The 16,319-nt window shown below is 40.1% G+C and overlaps 1 protein-coding gene across 1 annotated transcript in view; it reads left to right on the forward strand.

Moving 5' to 3' along the window:
* Positions 1 to 16,319, forward strand: part of LRP1B (LDL receptor related protein 1B) — a 1,757,966-nt gene that overhangs the window by 1,607,081 nt on the left and 134,566 nt on the right. Inside the window, exons 70-72 of the mRNA XM_040358043.1 lie at positions 2,439 to 2,545; positions 4,251 to 4,383; positions 10,554 to 10,676. Coding sequence (XP_040213977.1) covers positions 2,439 to 2,545; positions 4,251 to 4,383; positions 10,554 to 10,676 — 363 coding nt within the window. The remainder of the gene's footprint in view (positions 1 to 2,438; positions 2,546 to 4,250; positions 4,384 to 10,553; positions 10,677 to 16,319) is intronic.

The raw sequence follows: 16,319 nt of genomic DNA on the forward strand, positions 1-16,319 counted from the left end.
TTCCCTTAGGAAAACCCCTTCTTTCCACTTACCGTTGGTGAGATCCCTCTTCTCCTTTTACCCTTAGATTGCCTCCCGAACCTGCACTAAATGTACCCGTTGTGCCTCCCTTTCCCCTGTACTTATTAGCCCCCTTCAATCCTCTTGCCTTTAGTGAGCCCCTTTCCTTATACTTCCCCTTTAATAATCCCCTCTTCTCGCCATTTACATTTAGTGAGACTTATTCTTTTGCATTTTTTTCTTAGTAAGCCCCCTCCCCGGGACTAAATTTTCCCTTTATGCATCTTTTGTCCACTTACTTAACCTTAATGGGCACAGAAGGTGGGTTTAATGATACTAAGTATCACTCAATCCAGTAGACCAGTGATATCTAGTGACAGAGGAGGATTACTATGGGGATAGGATGGGGGCTTTAGTGAGCACTGTGTGAGTATTGCATTGAAATTGCTTTATTTATTTTAACATGTCTTAGTCTATCGATTTTTTTTTTTTTTTATAAGCTAGACTTCTGTATTAACAATTGAGCATTTGCTTTGAGGTTCTTGGTGATTTTCCCAGGCTGGAAATCTCCTTTCTGTTTATTAACTACATTTATCAGGCACTTTTTCTACAATAAACCTGCTGAATGTGATCCAGTCAATTAATATTCAATTTCCCAGCCTTTGTACTGAATATCTATAGAGAAGCACTAATTAAGTCACTTGAATAATCATCATACATTTTCCCAGTAATTTAAAGGATAATTTTAGAAAGGGTCTAATTTGCAGTTACCCAAAATTACATCTCTTACCTTTAAATCAAAGAAGTGTCACATCAGTGACATCCTTATGGATAATACGAGCGTTGGAGTATTTATAAATATGGCAGCAGATAGACAGGCCTCTCAGGTATGAATCACTTCTGTCACCTATCTGACGTCACACCTGTCAAAGTTGTGCTTAAAACTACAATGCCACAAATGAAAATGTAAATGCCTCTTTATTTATTGCATTTACCAGTAACTTCATTTAAAAAAAAACATGTGATTTGTTTAAATACCTTTAAGTTTTCGTCAACCCCATCCCCACGTCAGAGCTACAACAGCCTCCACTTATCAGGGAAGGCTTTCCAGCAAGGTTTTGGATTTTATCTGTGGCCATTGCATTTTTAACGTTAGGCACTGATGTTGGACATAAGGACTTGGTTCACAATTGGTGTTTTTTTCCACCCAAAGATGTTCAGTAAAGTTGAGGTTATGGATCTCTGCAGACCACTTGAATTCTTCTGCGTTAAACTCTTCAGATCATGGAGCTGGCCCTGTGGGTAGTATGCTGGAATTAGAATTAATTACAATTTTATTTACTGGTATATAAAAAAAAAAAAATTGGATTTGTTTAAACACCTTTTAGGCCTCGTACACACGATAGGTTAAACAGAGGACAACGGTCTGATGGACCGTTTTCATTGGTCAAAACCGATCGTGTGTGGGCCCCATAGGTTATTTAGCCATCGGTTAAAAAAAAGACAACTTGCTTTAAATTTAACCGATGGATTCCTAACCGATAGGTCAAAACCGATCGTTAGTAGGCACAACCATCGGTTAAAAATCCACGCATGCTCAGAATCAAGTCGACGCATGCTTGGAAGCATTGAACTTTGTTTTTTTCAGCACGTCGTTGTGTTTTTTAACCGATGGTGTGTAGGCGCGACGGACCATCAGTCAGCTTCATCGGTTAACCGATGAAAACGGTCCATCAGACCATTCTCATCGGATGGACAGATCGTGTGTACGCGGCTTAAGTTTTTATAGAAAGTGGCTGATATGTCCTTATTGGATAAGGCACCTCATCCCAAAATTATATACTGATGTTGTGTTGGATATAAGGACTTCACAATTGGTGTTTTATTCCACCCAAAGGTGTTCAGTAAGGTTGAGGTTATGGATCTGTACAGACCACTTGAATTTTTCTGCATCAAACTCTTCAGATCATGGAGCTGGCCTTGTGAGTAGTTATGCTGGAATTGGAATTTGCCTTCACCAAATTGTTGCACAAAGTTGGAAGTAAACAATTGACCAAAATATCTTGGCATACAGTAGTACTAATAGTACCCTTTCTGTGAAACACCAGAACTCAATATTTTAGGGTATTTATACTTTGGTCATATAGTGTATATTTGCTATGGCTTACGTCATCTAATGGTTGGCAAGCATCTAATTTTGGTGAGGATTTTCAATCAAGATAAATCAATTAGCACAAAAGCACTCCACAAAGAAGGTTCCAAATGAACTACAAGCCATTCAGTAATAAAACATATACTTAACCTTCTATACTTTATCTCTACATAATTGATAATTAACAAGAGCTTTAAAATTCTCTATGGCCCTTAGAAATAGTTAAGAGTTCATTGTTGACTATATGATGGACATTTCTAATGTCAATTATTATTATTTTTCACAGCCTCACCAACCTGTTCTTCCAGCGAGTATGTCTGCAATAGTGGAGGTTGTATCTCAGCCTACCTGAGGTGTAATGGTGAATACGATTGTGCAGATGGCTCAGATGAGGTGAGTGGTGGATATCTATGCCTATTTATTGTTGTTTTATTTTAAGTGTAATGCCGCGTACAGACGATCGAACATTCCAACAACAAAACCAGGGATTTTTTTCAGACAGCTCTTGGCTCAAACTTGCATACACACGGTCACACAAATGTTGTCGGAAATTCCGAACATCAAGAATGCAGTGACGTACAAGACGTACGACGAGCCAAGAAAAATTAAGTTCAATAGAAAGTGCGGCTCTTCTGTTTGATTCCCGAGCATGCGTGGAATTTTGTGCATCGGAATTGTGTACAACAAGTTTTGTTGTCGGAAAATTTGAGAACCAGCTCTCAAACATTTGTTGATGCAAATTCCAACAGTAAATGTCCGATGGAGCATACTCACGGTCAGATTTTCCAACAACAAGCTCACATCGAAAATTTGTTGTCGGAAATTCCAACCGTGTGTACGCGTCATTAAAGTTCCTATAATGGGAAATAGAGGAGGTCGAATGGGGCCACACACAGACAATCTTTAATTAGAAAAACAATTTAATTTGGACTTTAAACAATGGATGATTGTATTACAGTCCAGGAAAAAAATAAAAATAAAAATTGTAGCTCAGGAAAAAAAGAGGAGATGGTCGTCTAATTTATCAATTCAGAGCAAATCCATGGGTTTGCTTTAAATGCTCCTTTCCTGAGCAGAAGTTTCAAGTTTGGACACGTCGTTCATGTGTTAAGGCTGCTAGTAGAGGACATTCTTTTTATTTATTTGCTTGCTTTTAAAATAATAGATTACATTTTTTTTAACTCTTATAACATATCTTCATGGGACAGACACTGGCTACTCTGGCTACTCTTGCAGACTCCACTAGTATCAAACTCCACAAGGGTGCACACACCACTAACACTGAACAGTACATTCACTTCACATGATAGCTCCTCACCCAGTGATGGAAGATCATGTTGGATAAACTTGTATTTTAAATTTTACTTGCTTAAAAGAATATTTACAAAGTCCAAATAAAGCATAGTAATCAAGCCACTTTCTTTAAGCAATAACACTCAACTTGTCATAAGCCACTCCAAAGATATGGTTAATGAGTATGGTCAGGACAAGCTCCTCATGGTTGGTCACCAATGTCCCACACTATGGTGCTTTCCTTCACTGTAAAATAATTTTCTTGGTCCATTCAAATAGGCTACCCATGCAAAGGTTAATTTGACTCCTCTGCTCCTTACACTCTTTTAGTTATGCTGGAAAAGCTTTTACATCCCTACTAACCTACCTCTCCAAGTATTAACCAAACATAATGCCAAAAAAAACTAACAGGGACCAAATCCTACTCATCTCTCCCACATTACACACTGAAGGGAAATAAGAGCAGAGAGATGTTTTATCATTATTTTGCTGCTCCTTCACTGTCCAATCCCAGGAGGAGAAATATCCAGGCTGTACTGCTTAAGTGTAGTAGAGAAGAGACAGGTCATCTGTCTGTGCTTTTTGAAAAGTTGTGAATATTATGACTGGCTGGACAAAATTACAAATCTTTTAGCAAGAAAAATAGCTCTGATATACTGTATGCATTTCATTTGTGTTTTTAGCTTAGCTTTATTCAGCTTTATATCCAAACTATTGCCAAGGTAAAAACACCTTTGTGATTCTATCTAGTTCAAAATGTTTTACATATTAAGATGATTATTAATTGTTTTTCTCTTTAATACAGCTGGACTGTGTGATGGAATGTAAAGAGAGCCAGTTCCGCTGCAAGAATAGAGCTTACTGTGTCCCAATCAGGTGGCTGTGTGATGGTGTTCATGACTGCGTGGATGGGAGTGATGAAGATAATTGTGAGAGAGGTAAGATAGTCTATTAAACGCTCATTTTCTTTGTATGCTCTGATAAACCAGTAGCACCACCGTGCCCTGTAAATCTGATTAACCAAATGCTAAGAGAGTGCATGGGAGAACGTTACAATAACTCTGTGTTAAAGGAGTTGTAAAGGTAGAAGGTATTTTATCTTAATGCATTCTATGTAATACAATTTAAAACCTTCTGTGTGTAGCAGCCCCACCCCCACCCCCCCAGCATACTCCAACTACCTACCTGAGCTCTGTCATGAATATGCAACAAGTCTGCTTACCTGATCTCCATGTGTTCATTAGAGGCTGACCCTGCTCTGGTTCCCCTTTTTATCACTTCCTCTTCCTGTATGGATCCACCCTAGTCCATCCCAGGAAGCCTATATTAACCATTGCTCTACAGGTCTGCAGTGCTGTTCAACAGTGTTCCTATGCTTAGTTCCTGTCTGCACTATAGTTGCTAGTTCCTGTTTGCAGAGTGCTTCGTTCATCTTTCCGTGTACCGTTTTGGCTTGTCCCCGACTTCCTTGTCTGCCTGTGCCCCTGACTATTTGCATGTCCCGCGGTTTTCCTTGTCTGCCTGTTGCCCTGACCTCGGCCTGTCCATCACCACTGTTTGTCCTGCTGACTGCTTCCCCTTTCTCCCTGCGGAGTGTGACTTGAGGAATCTCGGGGATGCGACCTGGACCCAGTTGCGGCCAAGACCATCCTTACCATCAAAGGCTCTGGTGAATACAAAACTGGGTCTTAGACTCCACGCCCTGGGTGATCTTAAGTTCACGCTTCGTCTCTGCTAGCAGTAGTCGGCCATAGGGTTCACCACCCTGTGGTGCATCCCTGACCCCAACGGGGTGCACTCGTCACCTGGCTACAGGTGACCTGACAAGCTCCTTCTCTCTCCAGCGATGTCCACAATCCCCTCAGCCATCCAGGACACTTCTCCTGATTGGCTGAGACAGAACAATGGCGCCATTGGCTCCCATGGATGTCAATCAAAGTCAGTCAGCCAATCAGGGGAGAGATGGGTGGGTCCAGGTTCAGCCTCATTGTCTAATTAGCTTGATCCTAATTTATTTTTTCATAATTAAATTTTATTGAGTTTTGCAAAAAAAAGAATGTGTAACTGCAGAAAAAACTAAAATACACAGATAAACTTGTTGTTCACATCTGGTTTGTACATCAGGCACAGGCCTAACAAAGCTCAACTATAGGCAGTATACACAAGCCAGGTACATATCAATCCATGCAAAGCACATAGATCTTCTTTTGTCAACAAGGGCATGTGTGACTAGGAGGAATTGGACCCAGATACAGTATAGTTCACTTTTTTTTTACACACCGGTAAAGATACATGGGAATTAGAAATGTCAAATAAAAGATCGTCTGCATAAGCAGATAATTTATGTTCCGTGGAATCAATATGGAAATGTCAGCCTTACCTCGGACTGTCCGTAGAAAGGGCTCTAGGACTAGAGAAAACAATAAGGGGGGCAGAGGGCATCCCTGCCCAGTCCTATTGCGTATGATAAAGTGGTCTGAGAGTGTGCCGTCAACCTTTATTCAAGCCTTGAGATCTCTGTATAGGGCCAATACCCAACCCAGAACGCATTCGCCTAAGCCCATCTTTCCTAAAACTTCTGTCATATAGACCCAATTTACCCTATCAAAGGCCCTTTCGGCATTCATTGATAGTATTACACAGGGCACACAATCTGGCCCATGTTGGGTCCAGTGAAGAACATTCAGGGACCAGATAGTATTGTCTCTGGCCTCACGGCCCACCACAAAGCCCATTTGGTCTGGGTGGACTATGATCTATAATTAGCCCAACCTTGTGGATCCTTCCCCAGTTTTGGCAAGACCTTTACATGGGCTAGCAATGCTTCAGGGCGTAGGTGATATGTGGTATTGATGGAATTAAAGTAGCTACAGAAATGAGAAGCCAGAATGGATTTTTTGTTTTTATATGTATAGTCACTTGCTCCAGGGCTATTGCCTAGGGGAAAATAAGCCCAGCTGCACTTAACTCCTCACTGATTACTGATTATTGGGTGCTCCAGATCCTCAAGAACCTGGGAGGGTAAAGTAAAGTAGGGAGCTCAGAAATTCTAAGGAAGTCCCTTATACTATCAGCCTGAGTCAGATCCTCTCCCTTCGGAGAAGCAGGCGAGACATTGTATAGGGCAGCATAAAGCTGTTGAAACGTTTTGGCAATGGAATTGGTGTCTACTACTTGCCTGTCTTGGATTGTCAAGTAATGCACATGGCGTAAAACTTGTTGTTTCATAAATTTCCTGGCCAACAGTCTGCCACACTTATTCCCTTGTTCATAAACATGGTGTGCATAATACTGGAGGTTATCCCTGGCTCTGCAATCCAAACACTGGGATTAATCCTTATTTCTATCCTGCTTGGTTCCCTTCAAAAAAAAATATTCCATATATAATTCTCATGGGACAAAAGTTGCATGATCTTTCCTTACATAGGGATAGTGGTTTAAAAATGAAGATGTCAATCCAAAGAGGTGTTTTTATATTACTCAGACTTATTCTACCTAAAAAGATTTTCCGTTGTTACTTGCAATTTATCTCTTTGTAAAATTGTCACACACAGTGCCACACGTATGTTCCCAATCTCCAATCTAAATGCCGTAACAAAAGGAGCAAGACAGAATATTATACATAAGACTGGGAAAGAAAAACTTCACCTTTGTGCGTCTTTGCCATGCACAATAAATTACTCTTGTTGACTGCTTATGACAGAGTGGAAAATCTACTCAATAGCTTCTAAGTCCTTGTGGAAGAATAACTTAAGCCTACAGTATCTGTGCCGTGGCCCGTAGTTTACTGAAACAAAGAAAGAAACCTTGGTCTAACATTAAAAGCCGAGAGTTAAGAAAAAAGTAAAAAAAAAAAAAACAACAATAGGAAAATAAATAAATAAACTAAGCTCAAGAGGTTTAACCTCAATAAACAAAAAATAAAATAAAAAATAACATTGGAAGCATGGAATAAGTAATATGTCGGAATCCATTCTCTGGAAATTGTTATTCATTATGAGTAATGACACAACTGCCACTTGGTATGAATATTGCCTTTGGGGCCTCTGTGTGAATTGCAGTACGCATTTGGAAAAGTAAGCTGGCCTTGACATTTAATAGTCTGAGCTTTTCATCTAAAATATAGCTGTTTTAGTAGTAATGATGGTTCTTATTCTCGGACATGGTTATTGTTAGCAATTGAGTGACTGTGTGCTAGAGTGGGTAGTAGTTAACTTGGTGCCAGATTGCCAAGCTTGAAAAAGAGCTAAGAGATTAGGTAAAATGAAATGTCTTTCCATGGGAACATTATTGTAATCAGATCTGTAAAATAGAAGCATTTTTGGGGTTGGTTTTGGCGTTGCCAAATATAACTTATTAGTTTCAGCTTTCCCTGTTTCATTCAAGTCACAGTCCCCAATATAATGTCAAGCATCAGATGTGGCCTTTGTAGGACCCTATATGGGCTTGTTGATCCTTCTTGTGCTTTTTTTCCTTTAAACAGATTGTCATTGAATATAAAAAAACAATGGGCCAAATCCTCAGCCAGGCGGCGTAACTTAACTTTTACCATTTAAGTTACACTGGCGGAAAAATCCACAAAGCACTTACCTAGAAATTTTCGGCCGTGTAACTTAAATGTCTCCGGCGCAAGGCGGTCCTCTTCTGCAGGGGGCGATGACAATTTAAATGAGGCGCGCTCCCGCGCCGGCCGTACTGCGCATGCTCGTGACGTAATTTTCCCGACGGGCAGCGCGCAAAATTACGTTACGTCGGGCTTTGTGGATTGCGACAGGACAATAAAGTTGCGTCGGGTAAAAAAAAAAAAAGTTACGGGCTGAAAAATAAAATTCAAAATTTAAAAAAAATCGCGGTGATCGAAAAAAAGGTCTGTTTTTACAAGGTGTAAACAGTTTACACCTTGTAAAAGCAGCCCTAATTTTACGTATGCAAACGTAAACTTACGCAGAAAAAACAAAGCTGAAAAACTTGGTGGATCTCCGTAAGTCCTCATTTGCATACGCAAAGCGGCATTTCAATGCGAAATGCCCCCAGCGGCGGATGCGGTACTGCATCTTAAGATCTGACAGTGTAAGTGTCTTACAGATGTCAGATCTTCTGCCTATCTTTGGAAAACTGCTTCTGAGGATCAGTTCCAAAGATAGGCACAGGGATACGCAGGCTGAACAGCAGTTACGCCTGCGTATCCCTTTTGAGGATTTGGCCCAATGTTTTTAAAAACGTCATTTAAAATGATCGTCTGTGGGCTTCACATCGTTTTTTGGCTTTTGAAAAACGACAATTTTTTTTTCGAACGTGCTGCATTTTTTAACGTCGTTTTAAAAAATGTTGTTTTTCGGGTTGTAAAAAATGATCGTGTGTGGGCTAATACGACGTTTTAAACCCGCGCATGCTCAAAAGGAAGTTATGAAATGGGAGCGCTCGTTCAGGTAAAACTACCGTTCACAATGGAGTAAGCACATTCATCACGCTGTAATAGACAAAAAAAAGCGCAAATCGTCTTTTACTAACACGGAATCAGCTAACGCAGCCCAAAGGCGAATAGAACTTCCCCTTTAGAGTGCCGTCGTACATGTTGTACGTCACTGCGCTTTGCTCATCATTTTTTAAAAACTATGGTGTGTGGGCAACGTCGTTTTTAATGATGAAGTTGGAAAAACTTTGTTTTTTGGACATGCTGAAAAACAACGTTTTTTTTCATGCCGAAAAATGATTGTGTGTACGCGGCATTAGGCGCTATTTTACTGCCCTTTTAAATGGACCAGATTTCAAAAAGTGAAGATTTGCTGTTATAGGAAACATCTAGAAATGTCATATAAGTATAAATAAACCCAAAAACAAAAATGCTATATTTTGCAGCCTATAGTTCATAGATGTGGTGGCAACATTTGTTTTATTTTCCCAGGCTAAGAACATTTTCAGCAAATACAGAAAATACTGGTTGAGCTTGCCAGAAATAGTGTCCTGTCACTTCCTGTGAGCTGCGCCAAATAATATCTTTCTTCCTAGTTATCTTCTGTAAGCCCTAACCCCATATAATGGAGATGAAGAGGTACAGCCATTGTTTTAGTCAATATTAGGGGAGCAGCCTAGGATGACAACCATAACTTCCTCTGTAGATACGGTGGAGGAGGGACATAGGCCTCGTACACACGACCAGTTTCCTCGGCAGAATTCAGCTTCCGACCGAGTTTCTGGCTGAATTCTGCCGAGAAACCCGGCCGTGTGTACACTTTCGGCTGAGGAAGCCGACGAGGAGCTCGACGAGGAAATAGAGAACATGTTCTCTATTTCCTCGTTGTTCTATGGGAGCTCTCGGCCCGCCGAGCTCCTCGGCGGCTTCAGGGCTGAACTGGCCGAGGAACTCAATGTGTTTGGCACGTCGAGTTCCTCGGCCGTGTGTACGGGGCCTTAGTCACTCGGGGACAAGAAGTGTGTTATTTGTAGACATATGCATTTGTTTTCGTCTAAATGCATTTTCGCACAAATTTCTGGGATTTTTGCATTCGTTTTAACAACAAATAACGAACGTGCAGAATCCGAAAGCCGAAAGATCCGACATGAAAAAAACTTTATTTTCGTTACGTTGCAACATCAGTTCGATATAGATAGAAGATTTGACATGACGGTTACAATAGCGATCTGTGAGGCTTTAGAGTAATCAATCAGATTTCACTTTATCCAGTCAAGAGAACTATATAAAATCTGGTTTGGTTGTTGTGGAGTGCTGTATTTTGCACATAGTTATTGCGCTTTCCTGTGCCATGTTAAGTAGGCCCCATGACATCATCATCTTGATATCAGAGGGGTGGCATTTGCTTACAATTATACTGTTAGTTGCAGTTGAATAACACTGGACTATCATGAAGACAAAGCAAGTACTGTAAGAGCTTTTATTCATGACAAATCATGCACAAATGATATTTTGTCTTTTTATAGAACATCTTGTTTTTATCAGTGTATTTCCAATTACACTTTACATTCATCATTTACAGTATGCCAGCTCAATTATTCTTTGTGAATTGCACTGGTAGTTTGCAGCCATGTCTTATTGTTTTCTGCCGCCACAAGAAATGATAATCCTTTCTATTGTTTCTCTTTATTGAAGGGGAGAATATATGCAGAGCGGATGAATTTCTGTGTAATAATACTCTTTGCAAGCTTCATCTGTGGCTTTGCGATGGTGAAGATGATTGTGGAGATAATTCCGATGAAGTACCTGAAATGTGTGGTATGTACATTCAAACTTTTGTACTATTCCTATGCTGTGCACTGTGGAATCCATCGCTGTTAGACATTTCTTTTCCAATAGTTTTACCTAGTAATTAGGTCAGTAACAAACTTTTTGTCCTAAACGTGTCAATAAACTAAAAAATATATATATATATTTCCTAATAAATACATAATAAATATTGTAATATTTTGTCACCCTTTAAAGTGTTACTAAACCCACAGCAGTAAAATCAGTCTATATATGCAGTAAAGCATGCGTGTTATAATTGTGGAACCTTCTATAAGGGGTTGTGTAAAAAGGCTGTTTGATCCTGTCTTCTCGGATCTTCCCCTTCTTCCACTCTACCTAATCCATCTCCTGACATAACACAGTCTTAGGGGCAAGCTGCACATGCTCAGTTTGGTGTGTATTGCTAGAGAGCTGTTTATTTTTTTTATTGGGGGAGTGCATGTGATCAGCACACGGTCAATCAGCACTGTCAAGAGAGAGGGTCAGGGGTCCTGCAGCCTCATAGGACAATCAGGGGAGAATGAAAACTCCTCCTACAAGCTTTAACCAGATACCGATTGAAGTCATAAGACTGCTATATACTGCTGATGAGAAAATATATTTAGCAGTTTATATTTATTAAAACTATTGCATTTCCATGTTCTGTGTACTGTGGGGGACCAGATATAATGAATGCAGGGTCCTGGGTTTAGTAACACTTTGGGGGTTATTTACGAAAGGCAAATACACTTTGCACTACAAGTGCAAGCTACACGTGCAAAGTGCACTTGGAATTGCACTGATAGTGCACTTGGAAGTGCAGTCGCTGTAAATCTGAGGGGAAGATCTGAAATGAGGGGAAGCTCTGCTGATTTTATTATCCAATCATGTGCAAGCTAAAATGCTGTTTTTTACTTTTCTTGCATGTCCTACTCGGATCTACAGTGACTGCACTTCCAGGTGCACTTTCAGTGCAATATCAAGTGCACTTTGCACTTGTAGTTTGCACTTGTAGTGCAAAGTGGATTTGCACTACAAACCCCCATTTAAGTATAAAAACTTTATTAACAAATTACTTGAGCAATGTATCAGTTGCTTACTATTCCCTGTTTGTGGTGACATCAATCTGCAGGCTCCCTCTTATCTATGTATGTGAAGGAAATTCCCAAGCTGTGTATAACACTAGAGAACTAGAGTTCTAGACTTGATTGTAGCGTCCTAGACTCATATCTGCTGTAGCCCATCTCCAAGCAAAAACTGAACTTGGCTGATACCCACAGATGGGGCTGAGTGAGGATGGTGGATCGGTGTCACAGATTAGTAGATGAATATACAGTATTTAAAGCTCAAACTTTTTTCGTTTTGGATAAGGCAACATTTAGAACCCCTGTCATTTTTTTTCTGTCCATGTCCCCAGAGTAATCTCCAGAACTGGTCAATAGGTGGGTTTGGTAAAACAGAGCATACAAGACTGAAGGGTCTAGTATGGATTTTTGGGGGGACCCTACGCCATTTAAACAAAAAAAAATGGTGTGGGGTTCCCCTTAATATCCATACCAGACCTGAAGGGCCTGATATGGAATTTGGGGAGATCCCCACACTTTTTTGGGGGTTTGGGTTTCCCCTTAATATTCATACCAGATCCAAAGGGCCTGGTAATGGACTGGGAGGGGGGGGACCCCAGACAGTTTTTTTCAATGACATTGATCTGTATTGCCGGGACCCAACAATTCATGAATAGCCGCGAGTAGTTTTAAATTACTTTTTTTCCTTTAGAAATGACATTTTGTGCAGGAACAGTTCTAAACACAGGAAACATGCGCTACTTTACAGGCATACTATAGACACCCTCAGGTATGAAATTTAAAGGAATATTTCACTTTTATTGTTTCATTTTAAGCATTATTAAAATCACTTCTCCTGAAAAAAACGTTTAAAAAAAAGAATTGCATTGATATATGTCCCCTGGGGCAGGACCCAGGTCCCCAAACACTTTTTTATGACAATAACTTGCATATTAACCTTTAAAATGATCACTTTTGAATTTTCATGTTCGTGTCCCATATAATTTAACGGTGTTCGCGTGTGCGAACAAATTTTTTGCCTAAACGCATTTTCTGGTGCAAAACTAACCAGGAGGTGTTCAGCTCATCCCTAATTACAAGCATAGATGAGCATGTATTGTACTTTTGATGGACACTGTGAAACCCCAATTTCTATGCTATTCAGTTTATTCTATTTGTATATGTTATTACTAAGGAACTTATGTTGGATTTGGAAAAATCACAATGCAATGGTGTTCTACTAAATGATGGGAAGCAAAAATAAAGACATAAATCCAAACAGAAAACTTTATATGTAGCCAGGTCTTTCCCAAATGTTCTCTTTTGTCTGTCATTTTAACATCCTAAACATCTAGAATTGCCATGTTAACGTGCATAAAAAAAATAAAATAAATGAAGGCCCCCCAAGTCTAGAATATACCTGGAGAGCTGCTAAAGGCCTTTGTTATCAGAACCATGTCTACCTGCCTAGTTTGTCCTTTCAGTATTAATATTTTTTTTATGAAATGAGCGATATACAGTAATTCAACAAATATTTACAATAATACGCCCTATCTGTTTTTGAGAAACCACATAGCCTCAAATAAAAAAACACTTGGCGCCCGGAGGCCGTCATATGATGTCCTAGGCTTTGTGGTGGTATATTTGAATGATGGGTGCAGCTACAGGCATCATTCAGATATCAGCATTTTCAGCCTGCGATTCCCTACGCCATAAGAATGATCATAGTGGCTGTTCTGCAGCTTGATCGTTCTTACGGGCGACAAAAGGGGACATCCCCCCTCCCGCTACCCTCCAGTGCTTCTACCGACTCACCGCTGCGATCGGTGAGTCGGAGAAAAGGATCCGCCAGCCCCGTATGCTGATCATAGAGATTTCCGGCAGAGCAGATGGCCGTTTGGAGCCTATATGATCATCGGAGGCCGGGCACAATGTTATGACGTGACGCTCGGCCTCTGTATTTTTTATTTTTTTAGGATTCTCAGCAAAATGGTGAGATGTAGGGTCTTATTGACCCCATATCTCACTGTTAAGAGGTGCTGTCATGTCACATTGCTATTACAAGGGATGTTTACATTTTTTTTTGTGTCAATTTTTTTTTTTTTTGTAAAATTTTTTTTTTTTTTTTTAAAAGTGCCCCTGTCCCCGTGTGCTTGCATGCAGAAGCGAACGCATACGTAGGTCCCACCAACATATGAAAACGGTGTTCAAACCACACATGTGAGGTGTCGACGCAATGAGAGCAATAATTATAGTCCTATACCTCCTCTGTAACTCAAAACATGTAACCAGTAAAAAAAAAAAATTAAAGCGTCGCCTATGAAGATTTTTAAGTACCGAAGATTTTAAAGATTTTTAAGTACCGAAGATTTTAAAGATTTTTAAGTACCGAAGTTTGGCGCCATTCAACGAGCGTGTGCAATTTTGAAGCATGACATGTTAGGTATCTATTTACTCGGCATAGATTTACTGTTTTTTTTTATGCATGAAACATTTTTTTTCCCCCCAAAAAAAAAGTTCGAAAAATTGCTGCGCAAATACAGTACTGTGCAGGATAAAAAGTTGCACTTACCGCCATTGTATTCTCTAGGGTCTATGCTATAAAAAAAACATATTTTGGGGAAGATCCACAAAGCGAGTACGCCGGCGTACTTTCAAATTTCCCGCGTCGTATCTTTGTTTTGAATCCTCAAAACAAGATACGACGGCATCTGGGTTAGATCCGACAGGCAGACCTCTTCGTAAGCCTTCGGATCTAAGATGCAATTTTTCTGCGTCCGCTGGGTGGCGTTCACGTCGTTTTCCGTGGCGAGTATGCAAATTAGCTATTTCCGACGATCCACGAACGTACGAGCGGCTGTCGCATTCTTTTACGTCATCTCTAGTCGGCTTTTTCCGGCGTATAGTTAAAGCCGCTGTTTCGTGGCGTATAGTTAAACCTGCTATGTTAAGTATGGCCGTCGTTCCCGCGTTTAATTTTTTTTTTTGTTTGCGTAAGTTGTCCGTGAATCGCGGGATGGACGTAATTTACGTCCAATTAAAAACAATGACGTCCTTGCGACGTCATTTTGCGCAATGCACGGTGGGAAATTTAGGGACGGCGCATGCGCAGTTCGTTCGGCGTGGGGACGCGCTTCATTTAAATTAAACACGCCCCCTACCCGCCCAACTTGAATTCCGCGCCCTTACGCCGTGAGAGATAGACTAAGCCGCCGTAACTTATGGCGCAAAATCTTTAAGGATTCGAACCAAAAAGAAGTAAGGTACAGCGGCGTAGCGTATCTCAGATACAGTGCGCCTGGGCAGATCTTTGTGGATCTGCCCCATAGTGTTTGGGGGTTCTATGTAATTTTCTAGCAAAAAAAATATGATTTTTACATGTAGGAGTGAAGTATCAGAAGTGGCCTGGGTGCCAAGTGGTTAAAAGAGAAGTACTGTAGTTTTGAGTGACGTTCAGGTTTTTCATAGGGTAACTTGAAAATGGTTGATGCAAGTCATATATTGTGTTTTTCTTCTTTTTTCTTTTGTGGATTTTTTTTTTTTCTACCTTTGATCAACAAAACATCATTCAATCATTCAGAAAAATGGAAATTTGCACTCCAGGGGAAGAAATTAGCGCAATTATCTTTGATGTTTGCTTTGTAATTTATTTACAAATTATTCAGACACGCAACAATTCACAAAGGCTGATGAAATAAGTGAAAACAATGTGATCTGATTGGATTTGTGATAGAACAATATGCTGGAACAAATGACACAAATTAGAATTTCTGGATCCAAATGTTTTCATATTGGATATTAAAATCAGTCAGTTGCTCTTGAGGCAGATTGTTGTCATGTTTTGTATTTTTTTTCTTCCCAAAAACAGAATCTATTTTACATTGTCAGTCTCTTCTATTGTCTGCATAGACTTGATATGTAACATGTCAAGTTTGTCTACTAACTTGCAAATTTGCTCTGCTGTTCTGGTTGAAGAGTTTCCCAGGCACATTGCTCAGTATAACTGCGAAGCTGAATTCTCTGCTGTATAAAGAGGAACGAGATGACAATTACATGCATTCTTACAGTCATTCAAAGACAACATCAATTCTTTCAATCTTCTTTCAATTGTAAAACATGCAAACAGATCAAGGCCAACCTACCACCAACACTTAACATCTTATCACAATTTAAATGGAAACATTTTCTTTCATCTCTCTGGCTATTTGTTTTAATCAAAAGCTGGTTGAAAGGAACTGAAATAGCTGGAATGTTGCTATGTATGGCCACCATCAGCAGTACCCAGTTGGATTAAAGCTGAACTGTACAGTAGTTATGATTTTTATTGCATAGTTTTAGTTGCATAGACACTATGGCACGGATTCACGTATAAGCGCGCATCTTTGTGCGGGCGTAACGTATCCTATTTACGTTATGCCTCCGCAACTTTGACAGGCAAGTGCAGTATTCTCAAACCAAAGTTGCGGCGGCGTAGCGTAAATAGGCCGGCGTAAGCCCGCCTAATTCAAATGTGGAAGATGTGGGCGTGTGTTATGTCAATTTTAAGTGTGACCCCACGTAAATTACGCTTTTTACGAACGGCGCATTC

This window comes from Rana temporaria, chromosome 6 (genome assembly GCF_905171775.1).
Source record: "Rana temporaria chromosome 6, aRanTem1.1, whole genome shotgun sequence".
NCBI classification, from domain to species: domain Eukaryota; kingdom Metazoa; phylum Chordata; class Amphibia; order Anura; family Ranidae; genus Rana; species Rana temporaria.